This window comes from Cebidichthys violaceus, unplaced genomic scaffold (genome assembly GCF_023349555.1).
Source record: "Cebidichthys violaceus isolate CVI_PGR_0920_01 unplaced genomic scaffold, fCebVio1.0.p SCAF_4, whole genome shotgun sequence".
NCBI lineage: Eukaryota > Metazoa > Chordata > Actinopteri > Perciformes > Stichaeidae > Cebidichthys > Cebidichthys violaceus.
Window position 1 is genome coordinate 14,917,375 of NW_027176594.1, and position 19,319 is coordinate 14,936,693.

General features: G+C 40.9%; 1 protein-coding gene across 3 annotated transcripts in view; it reads left to right on the forward strand.

The window, feature by feature from the left end:
* The window catches only part of LOC137884736 (microtubule-associated serine/threonine-protein kinase 1-like), a 66,353-nt gene that overhangs the window by 34,781 nt on the left and 12,253 nt on the right, over window positions 1-19,319 (forward strand). For all 3 annotated transcript variants that reach the window (XM_068726713.1, XM_068726714.1, XM_068726715.1), the window contains 12 exons: window positions 1,637-1,797; window positions 3,980-4,055; window positions 5,919-6,128; window positions 6,231-6,332; window positions 9,480-9,612; window positions 12,223-12,287; window positions 12,490-12,566; window positions 14,415-14,623; window positions 15,270-15,408; window positions 16,355-16,487; window positions 17,723-17,888; window positions 18,277-18,378. In XM_068726713.1, coding sequence (XP_068582814.1) covers window positions 1,637-1,797; window positions 3,980-4,055; window positions 5,919-6,128; window positions 6,231-6,332; window positions 9,480-9,612; window positions 12,223-12,287; window positions 12,490-12,566; window positions 14,415-14,623; window positions 15,270-15,408; window positions 16,355-16,487; window positions 17,723-17,888; window positions 18,277-18,378 — 1,573 coding nt within the window. The remainder of the gene's footprint in view (window positions 1-1,636; window positions 1,798-3,979; window positions 4,056-5,918; window positions 6,129-6,230; window positions 6,333-9,479; window positions 9,613-12,222; window positions 12,288-12,489; window positions 12,567-14,414; window positions 14,624-15,269; window positions 15,409-16,354; window positions 16,488-17,722; window positions 17,889-18,276; window positions 18,379-19,319) is intronic.

Genomic DNA, 19,319 nt, shown 5'->3' on the forward strand with positions numbered 1-19,319 from the left:
GGACAAATGCAACTGTCACATCACTCACAAGTTCAGATTTTATTTATCTCAATTCAGCATCTAGTTAAAAATCAGCTAATATGTCTGAACGCTAGGTCTGATAAACAAAGGAACAACCTTCGTCAGTCATCAGAAAGGCGTTTCTTATATATTAGTCTCTTTAGCAAAAAGAGGTCTTTCAACATCAAACACGTTTTCCATCTGTGCCATTTTGTTAAAGTAACATGTGACGCTGAAAATCCCTGAGCGCTGTGAAGAAGCTATATTTTGATGTGTATACAGTTTATTTCAGTTACATAATTTCCACTTTGACAAAAACAATTAGGCCTGAACATTTATACAAATTAAATTAACAGACACTCTCTTCACAACCATTTATTAATGAGTAATGAATTTACAAACACAAATACAGATGCAAATAATGATTACATTTGTTTGCTGCTATAGAAATGGGTCCGTTTACAAAAGTACTGAATACAGTTATGATGTTTCAAACTGTTTATTACAGAGGAAGACATTCAGAGACTAATTTTACATTCAGTTCTGCCATGTGGGAGGAAATATGAAAAAGTGAAAGTGCTAGAAATGGTCACTTTACACTCTTTTTATTTTAGTACATACTATATGTGCAAATACAAACTATAGGCATCAAAACTGTTGAAGCTGACTCACAGGTGATCCAGCCACCATCGTCAGAAAATTGATTTCAGATAATGAAGATGATGATTCTCTAAAAGCAAATTTCCTCCATTCCTATTTCCTCTCATACTTTCCACGCATCTCTCTTCACATCTTCAGTCAGAGTGACTAGGACGCAACTGGTTGCAATTAAGTAAATGGAGATGCACCCTGTGACGGCACGAAGGAGCGAGACAGATGTGAGACAGTTAGTCATCTGTGACAACCCTCCCATCCAGTGGCATTTACCTCAGTCTCCTTACCCTCTGTCTCCAGAGAGCTTCTTCATTGATTATTAATTAATTGACCGGACTGCCTTCACAACATGCTTTTCTGCAGCTTGCAAGTGGCTAAGACCCGAATGGAGTTTCTAATGGATTTTTACAGCAGAAATCGTTGTGTGGCCAACGCCAACCATGGTGTCCCATTGGGAGACGTGTTCATTAAGCCTGCCATTGATCCAGGCTGTTTTTTACCCCTCCTGCACTGAAGAAAAGTGTTCTGTTAAAAGCCATATAGTGCTGCCATTAACCCCCCATAGAGGCAGCAGTCAACTTTTAGGTGGAGTGACTCTTTCATTCCCTGCAGTCTTTTTGCTCTGGTGTTCAGTCCACATGATTCTGTTTTGCCCTCCTACACTAACTCCTTCTGGATATTTTTCTTTTTTCTCCACCTCTCTTTCTTTTCCATCCTTGTTCTTTTAAGTGAGTCGCTTTTTTGTTTCAGTACTTTCCACCCACTCATAGTACACCTTGTGCTTTCTTCTTCTTCTCTTTCTTCTCTTATTGTCACCACATCGATTAAGGTGCTCTTGCCACTTGGTATTTTTGATGTCCTCCTCTCCATCATCGGATACGTTATTTGTAAACTATTTGTGTTGCAGCAGAAGCTTTTTAATGAGATGTAACAAAGAGCTGTGCGCAATTTAACCTTGTCTCTTTTTCATGTCTCTCTCCAGTCATCCAGCTCATCGCAGGAGCGTCTGCACCAGCTGCCCTTCCAGCCGACCATGGACGAGCTGCACTTCCTGTCCAAGCACTTTGGCAGCACCGAGAGCATCATGGACGACGATGGAGGCCGTCGCTCGCCGCACGTCCGCCCTCGCTCTCGAAGCCTCAGGTGAGAGCACGGCAGCTCATGGGCAAAAGAGAGTGAATGAAGATGAGCAACTTGGCATCTAGCCAACTTTTTTTACGCGCAATTCTTCCCTGAGAGATGTAAGGAATATGATGCTGGTTTCTTCTAGTAGCAGGAAGTAGCCCCCAGTCGATGACTCAACAAAAACATAATAATGCTGGGACATTTTTTTCTTCAGATTTAAAACATTCACGATTCATTGTTTAAGCCATAGGGTTGTTTTATGACTACAGAAGGTGGTGGCAACATTGTCCAAAGGAGATTGTTTGGTGAAGAAAAATAAACAAGGGCAATCAAAATGCATCATGCCAAGGACATTACATGACAGGACATTAGGCTGCCCTTTAAGATTATGAACAGGAAAATGACTGTGCAGGAACAACTTCAATCTGCTGTGAGGAGATGCAGAGGGCTCTCAATCATTTATTTATTATTTCATTTATTATCATATATTTGTATAATTCACCTGTTATTGTGTATGCTCTATTATGGATTTGTCAGTGCTGTTTAGATGCTTCATCTTCTGCAGCTGCCATTTAATGTGAGGAGAGCTCTTTATTTTGTTGAAGACAATATTTATCCGTATCCTGTGATTTCTAAATGAGGCTAACTGAAAATACAAACATGTAAATCTACACATACATAAGTACATACTACTTCCTTCTGATTTCTCATCTTTCAATTGTGTGCGGTTTATTATCATATCTTAGAGAGGATGTATTCAGATCCTTTTGCTAAGTGCCACACTATAAAATACTCCATTACAAGTAGAAGTACTACATTCAACAAAATGTACTAGTAGGCTATGCAAAAGTACATAACTGTAAGTAGCAAGATGTGCTTGAAGTATCCAAAGTATATATTATGTTATATTCGAGTATTACTTATGCATGAGCTGCATTTTTATGGTGGAATACATCAATGTGGAGCCAATATTAACTAGTTATTGAAGAATAAGACTGATGACATTCAGTATTTTTGCCAACAAATTCTATGAAAAGACCAAAACCAATAATGAACTGACCTTACTAACGTAGAGTTAAGCATTATCTGCGTTGCATTAAAGCATTGCGGAATTAGCAAACTCGCTAACTAGCTAGCTGTACGTTAGTATTCCACCATGCTTTAATAATACATTCGTTACACAAAAAAGGAGAAGAACAAAGTTGTCACCCTTCTGGCGAAAGCAATGTGGTTTCCCACACTATGTCAAGAGTGTGTGGATGAAGCAATAACTTTTTTTTAAGGTTTTTTATCATCTACATACATTACTACTCAACTACTTAAGTCGTTACTGCAAAACTTCACAGAGTGAGTCTGCAAGTTGCCGTAAGTCGGTTTAGTTTATACTGCAGTGAGCTAACTACAACAGTCGCAGTGGCAATGGTACACATAAAAATGGCCGCCGCCATGACCATCCTGCTATGTTGATGTGAACGGGAATGTCCGCTCTACTCCTAATCTATTTCTATATTTCCACCACTCTTATTAAATCAGTATCAGTCCACCCTCCAGGTCTTTGAGCCTCTCCAGAGTGCAGCACTTTCTCTATTAGCAGAAGTCTCTGGTGTACGCTGCCTCCAACCACACCTATTATAGCCTCCCCTCTGGATGCATGCCCCCACTGCATACACCTCGTCACTACCTATCAGTATTCAGTTTTCATATTAAGCTCCTCAGCAGCCGCTGCCCTAGATAATCTCTATCTTCTGACTTCAGTGTACAGAATGCCTTCATTGTGTACCTTGACATGCCTCATTATTTCTACTCATATGACATCGTTTCTGCGAAGCTAAACCGTGTTTGCCCACTAGAAATCTTTTTTACAATATGCTTTTGTGAATTCAGCACTGTTTGAGTTTTTTGGCTTTTTTTTATCTGCCACATGTTGATTTTTTTGTGTAGGAAAGTGTACATGTTAATATATTTATGCCTATCTGACGTCAGCACCCCATGCAGTAAACCGGATCCATTAGAGAAACTGAGTGTGCTGAATTTCAGATCGCTGGATTAGCATAATGCCCAGACAGGATGGACATGAGGGTGAATTATTGGATTAGTGAATTATTCCTTCATTCAAGTGAAAAACACAGAATTGCGTCTCTGATTTTCTCCGTCAGTGCTGTTTATTACTCTCCTGCTCTGTGTGTTTGTCTCTCTTCAGCCCGGGGCGCTCTCCATCCTGTTATGACAATGAAATAGTGATGATGAACCATGTCTACAAGGAGCGCTTCCCCAAGGTCAGCCTCACACAAACAAATACACAAAGTGTAACCTGTGCATCCATGCACACGTCAAATACACACACACACAATATGCATGCAGTCAGTGGCCACTTCTTGTGCTGAATGACACTGAATTACATTTAAAACTTTTGGTAGATTTTTGTTTTGTTTCCAGAGCGACTCACATGTCATGTTCATTATTTGTAAAGGCAGGATTCAGACCTTTTTGATGATGTCCAGAATAACAAGTAAACAACTCTAACAATCATTCGCCAGAACCGAGGGGGGCTCCAGGCGAAAAAGTTGATCTGACAGTACTTGCTAGCTGATGTAGGGAGTGTAATAGTGTGAAGATCAGAAAGGCTGCTGCATTTTGGAACAGTTGGAGGGATGTGACCTCCTGCAAAATGATACAAGCTCACAAGACATCGCTGTCTAATCTGGAGATGTCTAATGCCCAGAGCAACGCTAGGGTAGTTCCCAAACTTTTTTTCTGGGGACCCACTTTTTAAAAATAACAAACCACTGTGACCCAGTTCACAACAGGCCTTATTTATAACTTGTTAGAACAGCGAATCTTGTCATTTCCACAACAAGTAAACACAACAGGTAAACCAGACATTTTTAAATGAAAAATTTTAAATTTAAACGTCATTTAAAACGATACTTTATAATACTTTATAAATTACACAAAATAAATACATTGAGGAGAAGTCAACAGACTTGCTTTTTTTCTCTCATCAGTAAAATAAACAGAATGAAACGCTAGCCTTTTCATATAAGATTCAATGTCATAAGTAGGCTACAATTATCAGAACAATACGAACATGTGGCTCGAAGGTGTACTGGAGATATGAACCTTGAAAAAAAGACTATGGGAGAAATTGATATGGCGACCCTCATAAAATCTTGTGTGACCCTCCTGAGGGTCGCGACCCAGTCTTTTGAAATGACTGATGTATTCCATATAACTGAAGTGTCCCGGTTTTTACTCTCGACCACAGGACCTTTGTTGTACGTCATACATCCTGATTCTGCTGTACAAAGCTGTCATCTCTTTATTTGTTGTTACTATCAAAGAGGCTTACCGCCCTCTTCTGACCTCCAACATAAAGACAGCTCTCGGTCGGAGGGCGGCGTCGGAGATTTTATTTCGCCGCTCTCTGTGAGTTGTTGACACTGCAGTGTGTGAAAACTCCTGGAGGCCGTCTACGTTTGAGATGCTCGACCTGACCTATGAGTCACTGATCATGAGCAAAAAATCAATTAGATCACGTATCTTGCTTTGGGGCCAGTGCGTAATCAAACCGTAAGCTAACCTCCTTAAAGCAGCCTGCGTACGTTATGCTGAGAAATAAACACACGACTCGATGTCTGAGAGAAAAGAGTATTTTCTATGAAGAAGGAAATATGTGTCGGAAAATGTATGTCACTTGCCCGTACACACACACACACACACACACACACAGACACACACACACCCTGTGCATATTCACAGTAATGCATTGTGAAGCAGTGATAACAAGGCTTCCCACACACAATTGTACACTTGAAAGGACTGAGAATAAAGGCTCAACATTCTCGCCACCATTATGAGGAGGTTAATTACCAGTTGAATATCTGAAATAGGTGTTTATATCCATCAATTGACAGCTGTACAACACACACACAAACATGACATACAGTAGTCAAGGTATTGTAACTGCGAGGATGTCCCAATCAGAGCGCATCAGTGATGTGATTGTGCTTCGCGGCTGACGCATCAGCCTGCGATGACAGGTGGTGAGATACGCCACCGATGTGTGGGCTGTAGAAAACCTTTCGGTACTGGCTCCATGATAGCGACTGACTGTTAACTGCCATCTTGCATTCACTTAGGCTACGGCTCAGATGGAGGAGAGGCTGGCAGAGTTCATCCACAACTACTGCCCAGAGAGTGTGCTGCCACTGGCCGACGGCGTCCTCAGCTTCATCCACCACCAGGTAGCCGAGCTGTCCAGGGACTGCCTGACCAAGTCACGCGAGGGTCTCATCACCAGCGTCTACTTCTGTGAGCTGCAGGAGAACCTGGAGAAGCTGCTGAATGACGTGAGTCGAGCAGATGGAGAGGATCGTCAACTATAATCAACGCATGTCTGACCCCACCTGTCTCTCTGTCTCTCTGTCTTCCTGTCTCTGCCTCACTCTCAGGCCTACGAGCGCTCCGAGAGTTCGGAGCTCACCTTCGTCATCGAGCTGGTCAAAAAGCTCTTCATCATCATATCTCGTCCAGCCAGGCTCCTCGAGTGTTTGGTGAGTCAACATCTCCAAGATCCTTTTAATTCTGAAGGCCTTTTGATATTCTGAGTATGTTTTGCTTCATCTGTTGGGAAAGTCTCCCTCAGTCCTCACACATTTAAATAGAGGGTTGACTCCTTCACTGAATTTGTATCATAGCATGTTTTCCTGTGCTGCCACTCCTAAAAGGGATGCTGACTGTAAGGCTTTTTAATCTTTTACATTGTATTTGTTTTACTTGTGACAAATAAATAGACCTGATGTCATCTAGTTTGATGGGGGCACAGGGATATAAGATAAAGGGGATTTATTTATACACAAGGAATGTACAATGAATTTAAAACATACCTGCATGCAATCTTTTTTAAAAGCAAAGGTAAGATGTGCTCACACCTCCACAACTAACCATTGTGCCCTAGACCTTTGCTGCAAAAGAAAGAATAAATAAGTAAATAAAGATAAAGTTGAGAATATTTTCACAATCCTCCCTTTAGTATTTCAGAGTTGCTGCCTTTCATACAGTATTATGTACACGTACATTTCAGTCCACCATTTCAGCTGCTAGAACAAAAAGATGTTAACCCACCTTGTTTATTCAAGAGTGATTCATATAGTAATTTGTGTTGCAGAGCTGCCTTCAGAAGAACTTGAATAGATTTTAGTTTCTTGTACTCAGACACAAGAAAGTGGCGAGTCCCATTTAGAGTATAATAGACCATAAAGCAGGTTATGCTTTAGGGTGTGGCTACTTGTGATTGACAGGTCGATACTGTGGTGTTGGTATTGTCTGTGTTTTCATCTTAGAGCTTTAACCTTTAAACAGTTTTCAATTCATCAAAGTTAACTGTAACATTTGTGTTGCCTGAAAACGTCATGGTCAGCGTTCGGTTGTACTTGGCTCCACCCTCTCAAGTCACTTCTGGTTGCAAAAAACCAAGTTGGCGACGGCAAAAAGCCGAACTGAAGGCTTCAAAACCGCTTTTATAAGTCTTTGGGATGATTTCTCATTTCATTGATTTAACACAGTACCAGAGTTGTACTGTCTACCTCCTTTTGGCACTTGTGTTGCATATTTACTACGACCCCTGTCATTCAGAAATGACTGCTAATGTACACCTGCTTCCAGTAAATGTAGATTCGCCATCAGCATTCTTGATACATTAGATTTGAATGTATGAATGTAGCGTATTTTGCAGTAGAGGTCATTGTTTTGTTACAGCTGTGTCATCAGACACACTGCACTTCTCCGTAGCTGCAGAAGAGTATGAGCTCATCGCCGCAGGATATTTTTCCAACTTTATTCAGAACTGTAAAATATTCTTTCCACCCCCGCTTCTTTGTCGATCTTCTCTGTGGCGCATCAAACCAGCTGGGAGACAGAGCCGTGTCCTTGACATGTTGATCCATACAGAACACAACTCACTTCAACTTACCAAGTAATAACCAGCCTCTCTGTATGCACGGGAGGCTCAGCCATACCTGGGCACCAGCTCACAGATTGATGGCCTCGCGTGTTCGTCTCCGGCGTAGTCCCTCCTCCAACCATCCCCTGGCTCATCTTTCCGTTGCCAAGGCGACCGTCAGAGGAGGTCGATAGGGTCAGGCAGGATGCGGAGAGGACTTAAGATCCTCACCGTCCTCAGGTTAGAGGGGAGGAGACACGCACACAGATAAAATGTTGTCCGCGGGCTCTGAGTTCGTTTAGCATTCAAGTCAGCTGCAAGTTGTGATTTAGTGAAAATGTCACACAGACAGTAGGCTGTTAGCTGCAGGGATATTATCCTTGAGCGGAGCAAGCTATCAGAGAGGCAGGTTAATTCCCCCACTCCGTGCTCTCCCTCTCTCTCTTTTTTTTCTCCGGTCGAGGGGAGCAGATATGAGAGAGCAGGGGAGGAAGAAAATGATCCCGGTTGCCCCGGGCTCTGCTTTCTAATCAAAATGTTATTCCACCAACAGGAATGAAACAAAATCCCACAGGACACCACAAGAGACTGTTTCATTGGGGGGAAAAGGAAAGCAATTTAAAGTTGGGAGGTGTATTAACATTGATTGTGTTTGTTTGACAGCCCCATAGTGGTGTTTGGTCATGAATTTGTGAAGTAAATTCCAGTTTTGGTGATAATAAGTTGGGCACACCTGGAATTACCGAAATGCATTCATGAGAAGTGACACAATTTAATATCAGTTCAGTTATCACGTATCTGTGTAGTGGAAGTGGTTCATGGTGCATTACCCTGCTGTAAAAAATAATCATTATTGTGAAATAATGTGGTACGTTCTCTTGTAAAATGCTGACAACGTGTTGTTTCTGACCGATACTGGATTTTTGTAGCTGATGCAGATATTTTGGAGTATAAAAAAATAAGATAACAATAATTTGGTATCGATAATCACTGTCTGTCCGTGAGTCTTTGGGTTTTTGACTGCTGGTTGGAAAATCCTGGACTCCGTGATGTGATCTTTTTTTTTGCTATATCCTGACAACTAATCAAGTCATTTAAAAAATAACCTCCAGATTAATTGACAATAAAAAGAATCATTAGTTGCAGCCCTAATTAAGCTACAGTAGTGAGTCCAGATTTTCTTAAAAACATTTTTGCTGCTTTTTTACTTCCAAATATATCATGATACTGTATATATTAAACAGTTTACTCACCTAAATCATGATGCCATCATGACTTTGGGCAGAACATCATGTTTGATATCATGATGAGATACCTACAAGTTACCAGTCTAACTCAGCAGTGCGATCGTTTGAAAACCCTTCAGTTCCTTACAACTTTCAACTTGATCTCATATGAAAATGTGTTTGAGAGGATTAATGAAATCTTCCCACACAGAAAACGCTTAGTAGCAAGTGCTGATTTTAAAGTGGCAATCATCTGGCGTTGACAGGAGGCTGATTAGAGTTCTGTGAGTTCACTTCCAGAGATGATGTGTCTCCAGCACTGGTGTTTAAATCTACCTGAAGGTGTTAAAACTCTGCCGTTTTGGACTTGGAAGATATTTTCTACTGCTGAAAGTTAAATGAGCAGCGATGATTTTCACTGTGCTGCACACACTGTATTTGAATTCTGACGGTAGATCTTCAGCTGTGACAGTCTAAGCCTTATTTATATTGTAGCCTCCTATGGTACTTAAATGTTTCCTCTCCATTGATAGGAGTTCAACCCTGAAGAGTTTTACCATCTGCTGGAGGCAGCGGAGGACCACGCCAAGGAGGGACAACTGATGAAGGCAGACATCCCTCGATACATCATCAGCCAGTTGGGGCTGACCAGAGACCCGCTGGAGGGTAAGACACAGAGAGAAAGAAAAATATATGTTTAGCGGGTTTTGTGGAACAAATGGAAATACTCACAGAAAATAATATGTAAAGTCTTTCATTTGTTTTGTTAGACATTGGCTGGTCCCTTGTTATATTACAAATGGTCTTGCGTTGAATTCAAACAAACCACACAACACCAAAAACACTTAAAAGAATAGTTTAACATTGTGGAAAATGCATTTGTCCATTTTGTTTCCAAGAGTTAGATGAGAATATTGATGCCACTTAACTGAGCTTTAGCCAGGAGGTGATTAGCTTAGCTTAGCATAAAGACTGAAAGCAGTGGGAAACTCCCACTATTTCTTGACCAACTATGGCAAGGCACAAGGAATTAATCACTCGATATATATAATTTCATCCTAAAACTTCCTCTTGTTTTTACTATAATGTGTTTATTTGGGATCTTAAGAGGTGCTAGAAAGTGGATCTCTCAAACACAGAGCCAGGCTGGCTCTTTCCACATGCCTCCAGTTTTTGAGCTAAGCTAAATCTCTTGTGGCTCTAGCTCCATACCTAATGGACATAGAAGGAGTCCTACTCCTTTTTGGAGTCATAACTGAATTCATTTTTTTAGACATATTTTTTACATGAAGTGTGTCTTACACTGCCTGAGGATACTATCTCTGATGTCCATCGCAAACAAATGTCCATTATATATTTTTTATATATATATATATCTTACAACACAAAAACTTACCTGAGAATAATCACGTTTGTTTAAGTTTCCTCCAGAACCAAATTAATCCAGTGAGAGTTGTGTGTACATTCACGGGTACTTTGCAACCAGGAACTGCTAACAACTAATTTGGCATACTTTAAATGGTGCCAATTTGTCAAAACACAGCCCTCCGCTAACTAACTGACTCCATGGCAACGTCACATCTGTGAGATGGACAAACTTAGATCATGATTATCCCCCAAATTAATGGAAGTAAGTAACTCAAAGAATAAATAATATTGATTTTTAATGTTGCACTATCAGTGTTTTTATGACACAGACACTCTCCTCTATCCATTCATATACTGTACAGATAATTACAGACAATAAAGTCAATTTGAACATCCCTGCTTTACCCCTCTGTGACCCGCCTGACGTTACTCTAGCGGGCTCATTCTTAAAGCTAGAAAAAAAGTGCTCGTCGTCCAATCGCAATTTATTTTTTTAATTCTTGCAGAAATCTCCCAATGTCAAAAGTTGTAGATACCTAATCACAGCATGGATTTTGCTATGGTGTTCCTCAAAGTCTTGGGTGTCTTAATGTGCAATTTCCGAAGGGATCTGTGATTCTTTTTTATCGATCTGTGTTGGAAAGTTTTGTTAAATACAGCACCAAATCTGTGTAACAAATGATGTTAACACATAAATAGCCGCAGCATTTTATGACATGATGTGGGCATGGGAATGGCTATCACAAACAATCTTCACAACGTTTTACATTCTAAGTGACGTTCGCTTTCACAATTTATTAGAACGAATTGATTGATTGGTTTATTTCTGATTTATGACCAGAACAACTTGACACACAGTGCTGAGCCGCATCTCAAATAAATCTTCAGGTTCCCTGCTTTCAGATGATGTATACCACTTCTATGTGACATCTCCCCCTAAAGACCCCCCCACCCTTTAAAAAGACAGAAACAGGTGTACGTGGGTCTCTTTGGGTTAAGCTATCGATCAGCGTTTCTGGTTGTTCAGCATCAGGATGTACGAGATGAGACTGACCGGATCATTTGCTGGCTGGTGGCGCGGTGGCATCGGCGTCTTTCATTAATCATCATAGCTCACATTTCTTCTTCACATCTGCTCAGCCGCTCCGGGTCTCATCCATCGGGAGCTGTTCATCAGCCGATGGGTTAAATGACCCTGAATGACTCCTCACAATGGACCTCTGCCACCACCTTATTTCCATGGAAAATATGTGCCTGCCAAGCCTTTCTCAGCTCATCTCTGCTAACAATGTGCCACTTGATATCTTGATCTTGCACTTTCCTTTGCACCTACACCGTCACGCATAGAGACACGCGCTCACCCACGTAGCTGCTTGCACACTTTCGCACTTCCTTTTCTCGGCTCCTCACAGAGACCGCTGACAAGACCGGTTGTTTTCAGCGTCGGAGAAAGTGTACGAGTGTCAGCTCAGTGACTTTTATTATACATGAAGCTAATATCCACAGAGCGGCTTTGAAAAAACACTTTGCAAAGTTAATTATCAGTCAATTATTTCCCTGCTTCGACAAAACAGTGCTGTAATCAGTGTGTTCCAGCAGCTGTCACATACAAGAGTGGAAGAACACTGGAAATTAGCCGCCAGTGCTGCTCAGGGAAGGAGAAGGTACAAAGTGAGGGGGACGGGCCGCTGAAGAAGACAAGAAAAATGAATAGGAAGACGCTATTTTAGCTTTTTCTTTCTGTGTTCTGACACATTTGTCCCTTCATCCGTTTTGTTTAAGATGTCTGAGCAGCTGCAATTTTATTTTGTTATCTGCTCACAGCAGTGTGGGAGGCCTGGTGTTTTAGCTTGAAACATTTCATTTTGGACACCAGGTATGTTCGTTAACATACATGTTTCTCAACAGAAATCGGCCTTGACAGCTACGACAGTGAGGGTCCACACACTCCAGAGACCGATGACTCGGCAGAGGTGAAGCACAAACAAACACAGACAGATCTGTGTTCACATGTATCCACATGCAGCATGATCGCGCGCACACACACACACACACACACACACACACACACACACACACACACACACGTCAAATCATCAAAGATACGACATTTGAACATTTAATTGAAACAGCCTTTGTGGTGATTTCAATTATGATTTTAAATTGTGTCACCAGGGAAAAGGGAGAACCATTAAGCCACCGAGTGAAGAAGATTTTCAGAGCATCAAGCTGATCAGCAATGGAGCTTATGGGTAAGTGATGGATTGAAACCTCATTGACTCCACATAGAAATCATATCAAGAACAAATCTTGACTTTTCCTCAAAACAATGTGGGAGACTGTTGAGACAGTGAGTGTTCAACAATCAGCATTCATGCTCAGTGTCTTATGGTGCTTCATGAAGAACTGATAAAAAAGACCAATAAAAGATGCAACACAATAGCGGAACCTGGAATAAAACTATCCCAATAATACTACTGCTACTACAGAATCTATGCTCTGATGACAATAGTACAAGATGTTTCCATGGCCATGAACTCGCTGCTTTGAATGAAAGAAAGTCTAAAAAAATTCAGATTCAGTATTCTGTATCAGTCTGTAGGAAACCCACCAATATGCTTCCTTGATATGTTAAAGCTACAGGTGGTAACTTTGATGAAAAAAAAGCCTTTTTGTCATATTTAACTGTCGCTGTAGCCGGTCAGTAGTACATGAGACAGATGATGTGAGATAAGAATCTCCTTTTGGGAAGTTTTCTCCAGTCGGTGGGCGGTGTTTGGTTTTGCCTCGTCTGTATTTAACCGACCGGGTCGCAAACTTTCTCATTTTACAAAATATGTAAATAAAATATGTTCCAGAAAACATCTGAGGTGGGAAATAGGCTATACAGTAACAAAATATTGATTCATATTTGATCAGCGCTGCCAAGTTTGACAGTTTGATTGGAGTTGATGAGCTTCAGAAGCAGTGATTGACGGCTGCTTTGGAGACTTCCTTATCCTTTTTGGCGCGGTGGCATCTTGCAAATTCTTTTGGCAGCACTGAAAGGAGACAGAGAAATATGACTTTTTCACAGATTATCTGTCTCATATACTACTCAGGATATAGTCGCAGTTTGAGCAAATGTGACAAAAAGGTATTTTTCTAAAGTTACCTAATTTAGCTTCAATGCATATCTAAAACGGTATGTTGAAATCAAATTGTCAAATGTTAATTGATTATCAGAATGATGCTATGTATTGTTTAGCAAGATACTTAAAGAGGCAGATAAAAGTCAGACAAAGACTGACTTCATTGTTTACATGAAACAGAGTTAGGTGAGGAAGCCTGGAGGATGGAGAAGCAGACCTATATCAGGATAAACGTCTGCCGTGTGCTGCAGACATTATTTTATATTTTGCACACACTGTAAAGCCATTTTGAGCTGAGATTATATCATTGTGTGCATATAACGTTGTGATTGATTTAAAGTTAGTGTTTTCTTTGTTTTCTTTTAGTTTTGGGTTATGATATTTGAGCTGTGGTCAGTTAGAGCAGTTGTCCACTAATCATCCCTGGCCCCCCGAGTCGACATGTCGAAGTGTCCTTGGGCAAGACGCTGAACCCCAAATTGCTGAGTGTGCGTTTGAATGTTTATCGCTCCTGATGAGCAGGTGGCACCTTGTATGGTAGCCTCTGCCACCAGCGTATGAATGCGTGCGTGAATGGATGAAGGCTGGCTTGTGTTGAAAAGTGCTTTGAGTGGTCGCTAAGAACATGGATGGACCGTATATTTAGCATGACACAGCAAAAATAATCACCCTGGCACGGAGAATAACTAAAGCACCAGTATCCAAAGAGACGTTAAAGGGAAACTTTTTAAAAAGACACTTTCTGACATGTATTCAGTCTGTAGAATAGTTTGAAGGCACTTAAAGTGTGCTGTTCAATTTACAAGCAATCTTTGGGGATTTTAACACTGTAACCTGTGGTCTCGCTCAATACACTTCGTAATGGTCTCACCTCTGCCTCACCTTGCTTTCTTTCCTCCATACTCCACCTCGGCACCACCAGTCCCTTCAGGTTTCACTCTCGGCTCTTCTGTCTCACCTTCTCTCCAGTGCCGTCTACCTGGTGCGACACCGAGAGACGCGTCAGCGCTTTGCCATGAAAAAGATCAACAAGCAGAATCTGATCCTGAGGAACCAGATCCAGCAGGCGTTCGTGGAGAGGGACATCCTCACCTTCGCAGAGAATCCGTTCGTTGTCTCCATGTTCTGCTCCTTTGAGACGCGGAGACATCTGTGCATGGTCATGGAATATGTTGAGGGTGAGGGAATCCGATTCGGTTTGGATGCAGACTCTTATTACACTGAGGGAGGGTTTATGAGACCACTCTTGTTATTTTCTCCCTTCCTTTTTCTGTGTCAGGCGTATGAGGAAATCTTAGATCGGGTTTCCGTCCTTCGCACTTCATTTATTTAATTTTGATAAAAGTGTCAGCTGGACTCCTGAATAGCCAATAATGATTTTGTCTGCTCACATTCAGGTAAATGAAAGTAATATGCTGGAGACGAGACTCTTATTTCATTATCACAATGATTCTCCACCATGAAAGTCGAACAAGGGCAGTAGAGGCAGGACATTGAGGCGGCCCTGGCTGCGGCAGCTCTCTACATTAAGGCTTGATGGGTAGTTTGAGTGACTTGTGTGATGATAAACGTGCTTTACGTTACAAGCCAAAAAAACTAAACAGGAACATTATTATTGTGAATCACATATATGATGCTATTCTGCTTAATCGGAGGATCAATTTACATCATCTTGAAGACTTTCTGTGCTTCAGTTACGTTTGTCTGAATAGTTTTCATTCAACATTTCTCAAGCAGGAACACTGCCTTTCCTTTCTGAATTATGAAATGGATAAATCCACTCACACACTTAAACACTAACTTGTGGTCTTTCTGTGTTCTCAGGTGGTGACTGTGCCACTTTGTTGAAGAACATTGGGGCGCTGCCTGTAGAGCTGGCGAGGATGTACTTCGCTGAGACCGTTCTAGCCCTGGAATATCTGCACAACTATGGCATCGTCCATAGAGACCTGAAACCTGACAAGTGAGTGTTTAAAGCTGCACCAATCCATTTTTAATAAAATATCAACACATTGTTTTGGTTTTACAGCCAGCAACTTAACTGCTTTAGGTCAATCTCACCTCTCTCATCAGCATTGTTTGCAGCTACAGCAGGTCGCTGTTTTCAGTGAAATAACACTGTAAAACTACTATCCGCTACCTGCCTAGCACCAAACAGCAGACAGTTATCAGCGATCTGGTGAACATAGTGGAGCAGCTGCTAAAAAGCAGGCAGCATCCCTCCAGGTCTGAAAAGTAAAGCCAATGCGAAAGTGCATTAAATTTGCATTCTTTCTAACGGCCAGCAGCACTTGATTTCTTACCTCAGTGAACATTGTAAACATGAGTTTATGGGGAAAAGAATCTATTAATGCTGTTTTGAAATTCTTGTCTGGTGTCCATGAAGACAAGTCAGCATAGCTAAATACGGTAAGGAGAACTGTTTGGCACACTCCTTTTAAATAGGACAATAGATATGAAGTATTCATGGAATCTAATGTAGCCATCATGACACGGGTAGTGCTGGTAAAAGTCTTTGTTTTTAGGTTGAGGGGATTTAATGGACACTTAGCCTTGTGGCTACAACATGACTGAATGCCTCGGTTGCCACTCAAAAAGAGGAGGCAGGCCTCAAGTCTGCTCCAATGCCTCATCTTGCTTTCATGAACTGAGCTTGGTGAGTGCAGTTCATTTATGTTAGCAAACTGACTGAAAGTAAACTGAAATACTCCAGGGATGAGGGTGCATTCGTCTGCAGCATGGCGCTCTCACGTGTCCATACCTCCACTTAAGCAACCCCCCCCCTTCCTATTCTGCAGGACCTGCTCTCAAAAACAGTAAATGTCAACCTGTGACCACGATACAGCTTTTAGAAATAACCACATAGTCTGTTAAATATGGCTAAATGCCTGTTTTCTCTCTCCTAACAGTCTACTGATCACCTCCATGGGGCACATCAAGCTTACAGACTTTGGCTTGTCGAAGATGGGTCTAATGAGCCTCACCACCAACCTGTACGAGGGACACATTGAAAAAGATGCCAGAGAGTTCCTGGACAAGCAGGTACGCTGCCTATAACCGAGCAGCATTGTGTTTTGTAGGTTTTTGAACATTAATTGAAGTACTTTACCCCCATGTAAAGTAGAAAGTCTGCAGACTGATGCATGTAATTAGCGACCGTATGAACGAGGTGTTTGTAATTGTAAGAGAAGATGTTTGGTGGACGAACAGCTGCATTCGCAGCATCTTTTAGTCTCCTCCCGCCATGTGCACCAACCTGCCAAGTCATCTGGCAGAATCAATGGTCCTCAAATGGTGCCACTGCGTTACAATGCTTCCTGCGTATTCTGAATTAGTGAATCATTAATCATCTCCATCACAATAACCGCTTTTAGCAATTATAGTTATTGTTTATGCTCTGAATGAAATCAGTCAGCTCTTCTGGCTTGAAGCAGGCATCTGTTTATCTGCCAGGATCAAATCACATCTGTGGATGAAACAGACCAGAATGTTTCTCATTCACTCACTCACGATGTCATGAAGTGCATATGCTTTGTATTCACTTTCAGATTCACATCTCCTAAACAACGTGTGTGATTATTAGAAATGAAACCTTGAGCATGTCATCATGGTTGTAAATGGTTTCCATTTTACTGCCTCTAGTGTTAAAGGGTTGTTTTGTTTGACTTCAGCTGCCGCACTGAGGAAATGGATTAGATATCATTTTTGGTGCTTACATCGTTCAAAATGTGACATTTCAAAGTTTCACAGACCTTGTTGTGAAAGGTTTTCAGTTCAGTTCAGTTGTTTTTAGTTACTAATCAGTCGAAATAAACAGGATATTGTACTGTATCTGTATCAGGATAGATGCAGCTCCTTTCGACTTCATTGTTTTGGCACAGAGGCAGAACTCTTAGCGGCAGAGATCGCAAATTGAACCAAAACTATCAGAGGGTACATGGGAAACTTTTAAAGTCCCCCTCCTCCTCTCATTGTTATTTGGATGTTTGACCTAAGAACAGACTTTTCAATGAAGTAGTAGACATCTTGTGCTATTGCACATTCATACATTAAGGGAGTGGAAAAACTATTTCAATGACAAACTATTATACAAAGCTGAGCATTTTTACATGTATTACATCATATCTGAAGGGGCCATTTAAAGAATATTTGAGGAAAATGGACAATGATGTAAGTTGGACAAGTGGGATTTTGTCAAGCATCTCCAACCCATCTTTCTTTCCCTCTCCGCTCCTCTCTTTTTCTCCTTCTGTCTCCCTCACCCCTCCATCACTCAGGTGTGTGGTACTCCGGAGTACATCGCTCCAGAGGTGATTCTCCGTCAGGGCTACGGAAAGCCGGTGGACTGGTGGGCCATGGGCATCATCCTCTATGAGTTCCTGGTGGGCTGCGTGCCTTTCTTTGGAGACACTCCGGAGGAGCTGTTTGGACAGGTCATCACAGGTAATAAAATAGTCTTGGTTTATTTGTAAAGACACTCACAGACTGCATCAAAAGCTTCACAGTGTTTCCAGTCAATTGGGTTTCTGGGTTAATGTCTAGCTTTAAAGTAAATTGATCAAAGTTTGTTTTCTAAACTATTTTAAAACTACCACAACTTTTAGAAATCTATGCTTTAATGATCAGTTAAGTGTTCTTATTCAATAATGTGCATCTCAAGCATGTGATGTAGTCTGAGCAGAGTTTTCAAAACTGCACTGAGATGCCAGCATTAAAGGCAATTTTGCCGTAGTTTGGATGATTTGTCATTTTTAAAACTATTTCAAAAGAAGGCAATTTCTGTGTTCCTCGTAACACCGACCTTTTGCTCTCTGTTTGTCGTCTCCGTCAGACAATATAGTTTGGCCAGATGGCGACGACGCCTTACCTGCGGATGCCCAGGACCTCATCTCCGCCCTGCTGCAGACCAACCCTCTTGTGAGGTTGGGTACAGGTATTAACTTCAATTTGAAAGCACTTATTTATTACTTATTTCATTGTATTTATGAATAAAATAATTGTATAATTGCATTATATTATATCAATCTAGTTGTTATTTCATGCTGTTTTACTACTATAGCTGTTATTTTAGTTTTTAATTCTATTTTATTATGTTTTTATTGTTAACTTGCTGAATTGCTTTTGTCTTTTCTGTTTTTTTCATTGTCCTCACTAGTTCTTTCTTATTTTTCGGTTTGACAGTCATCTTTGAAGCACTTTGAATTTCACTAACATGCATGAAAGGTGCTAAACAAACACAGTTTGATTGATTGATTGATTGAACTGGGAGGCCATTATAGACTCTTTAGTCACTTGACAAAAAGTCTATGAAACTTCGACTAAACTGCAGGCTGCTGAACACAGAGCATAGAGAAGAGGAGTAAGGTTGAGCTTGTAAACAATATTAATAGTTCAATATGTATAGCATGTGGAGCCTCAATTTGTTTATCCAAAATTGGTAACACTTGTGGCCTACTTTCTACAATAAATTAGCAAAGAAATGTAACTTTTTAATTTTTTTTATGATTTATGTCATTATAACTGTGTTAACAGTTGATTATTTGTAAATCCAACAGACACAGAGCACACCATTGGCATTCATTTATTCATTACATTTCTTTAAATTTGGCACAAAATTCCACCTGGACTCAATGTTGAACTGATAAGAATTTGGAGGTCAAAGGTCACTGTGACTTAACAAAACAATTTTTGGGCCATAGCTCACAAATTCATATGCTAACTATGACCATTTCACACAAATATCTAATAGGATGAGACGATGAAGTGATGACATTTCGGACAGACATGGATGTAAACTGCAACTTGACAGGGTGTCAGAGGCAAACAAGCTGGAAAAAATCCAGATAATGAAAAAATCTGAAATATGTCAGGATA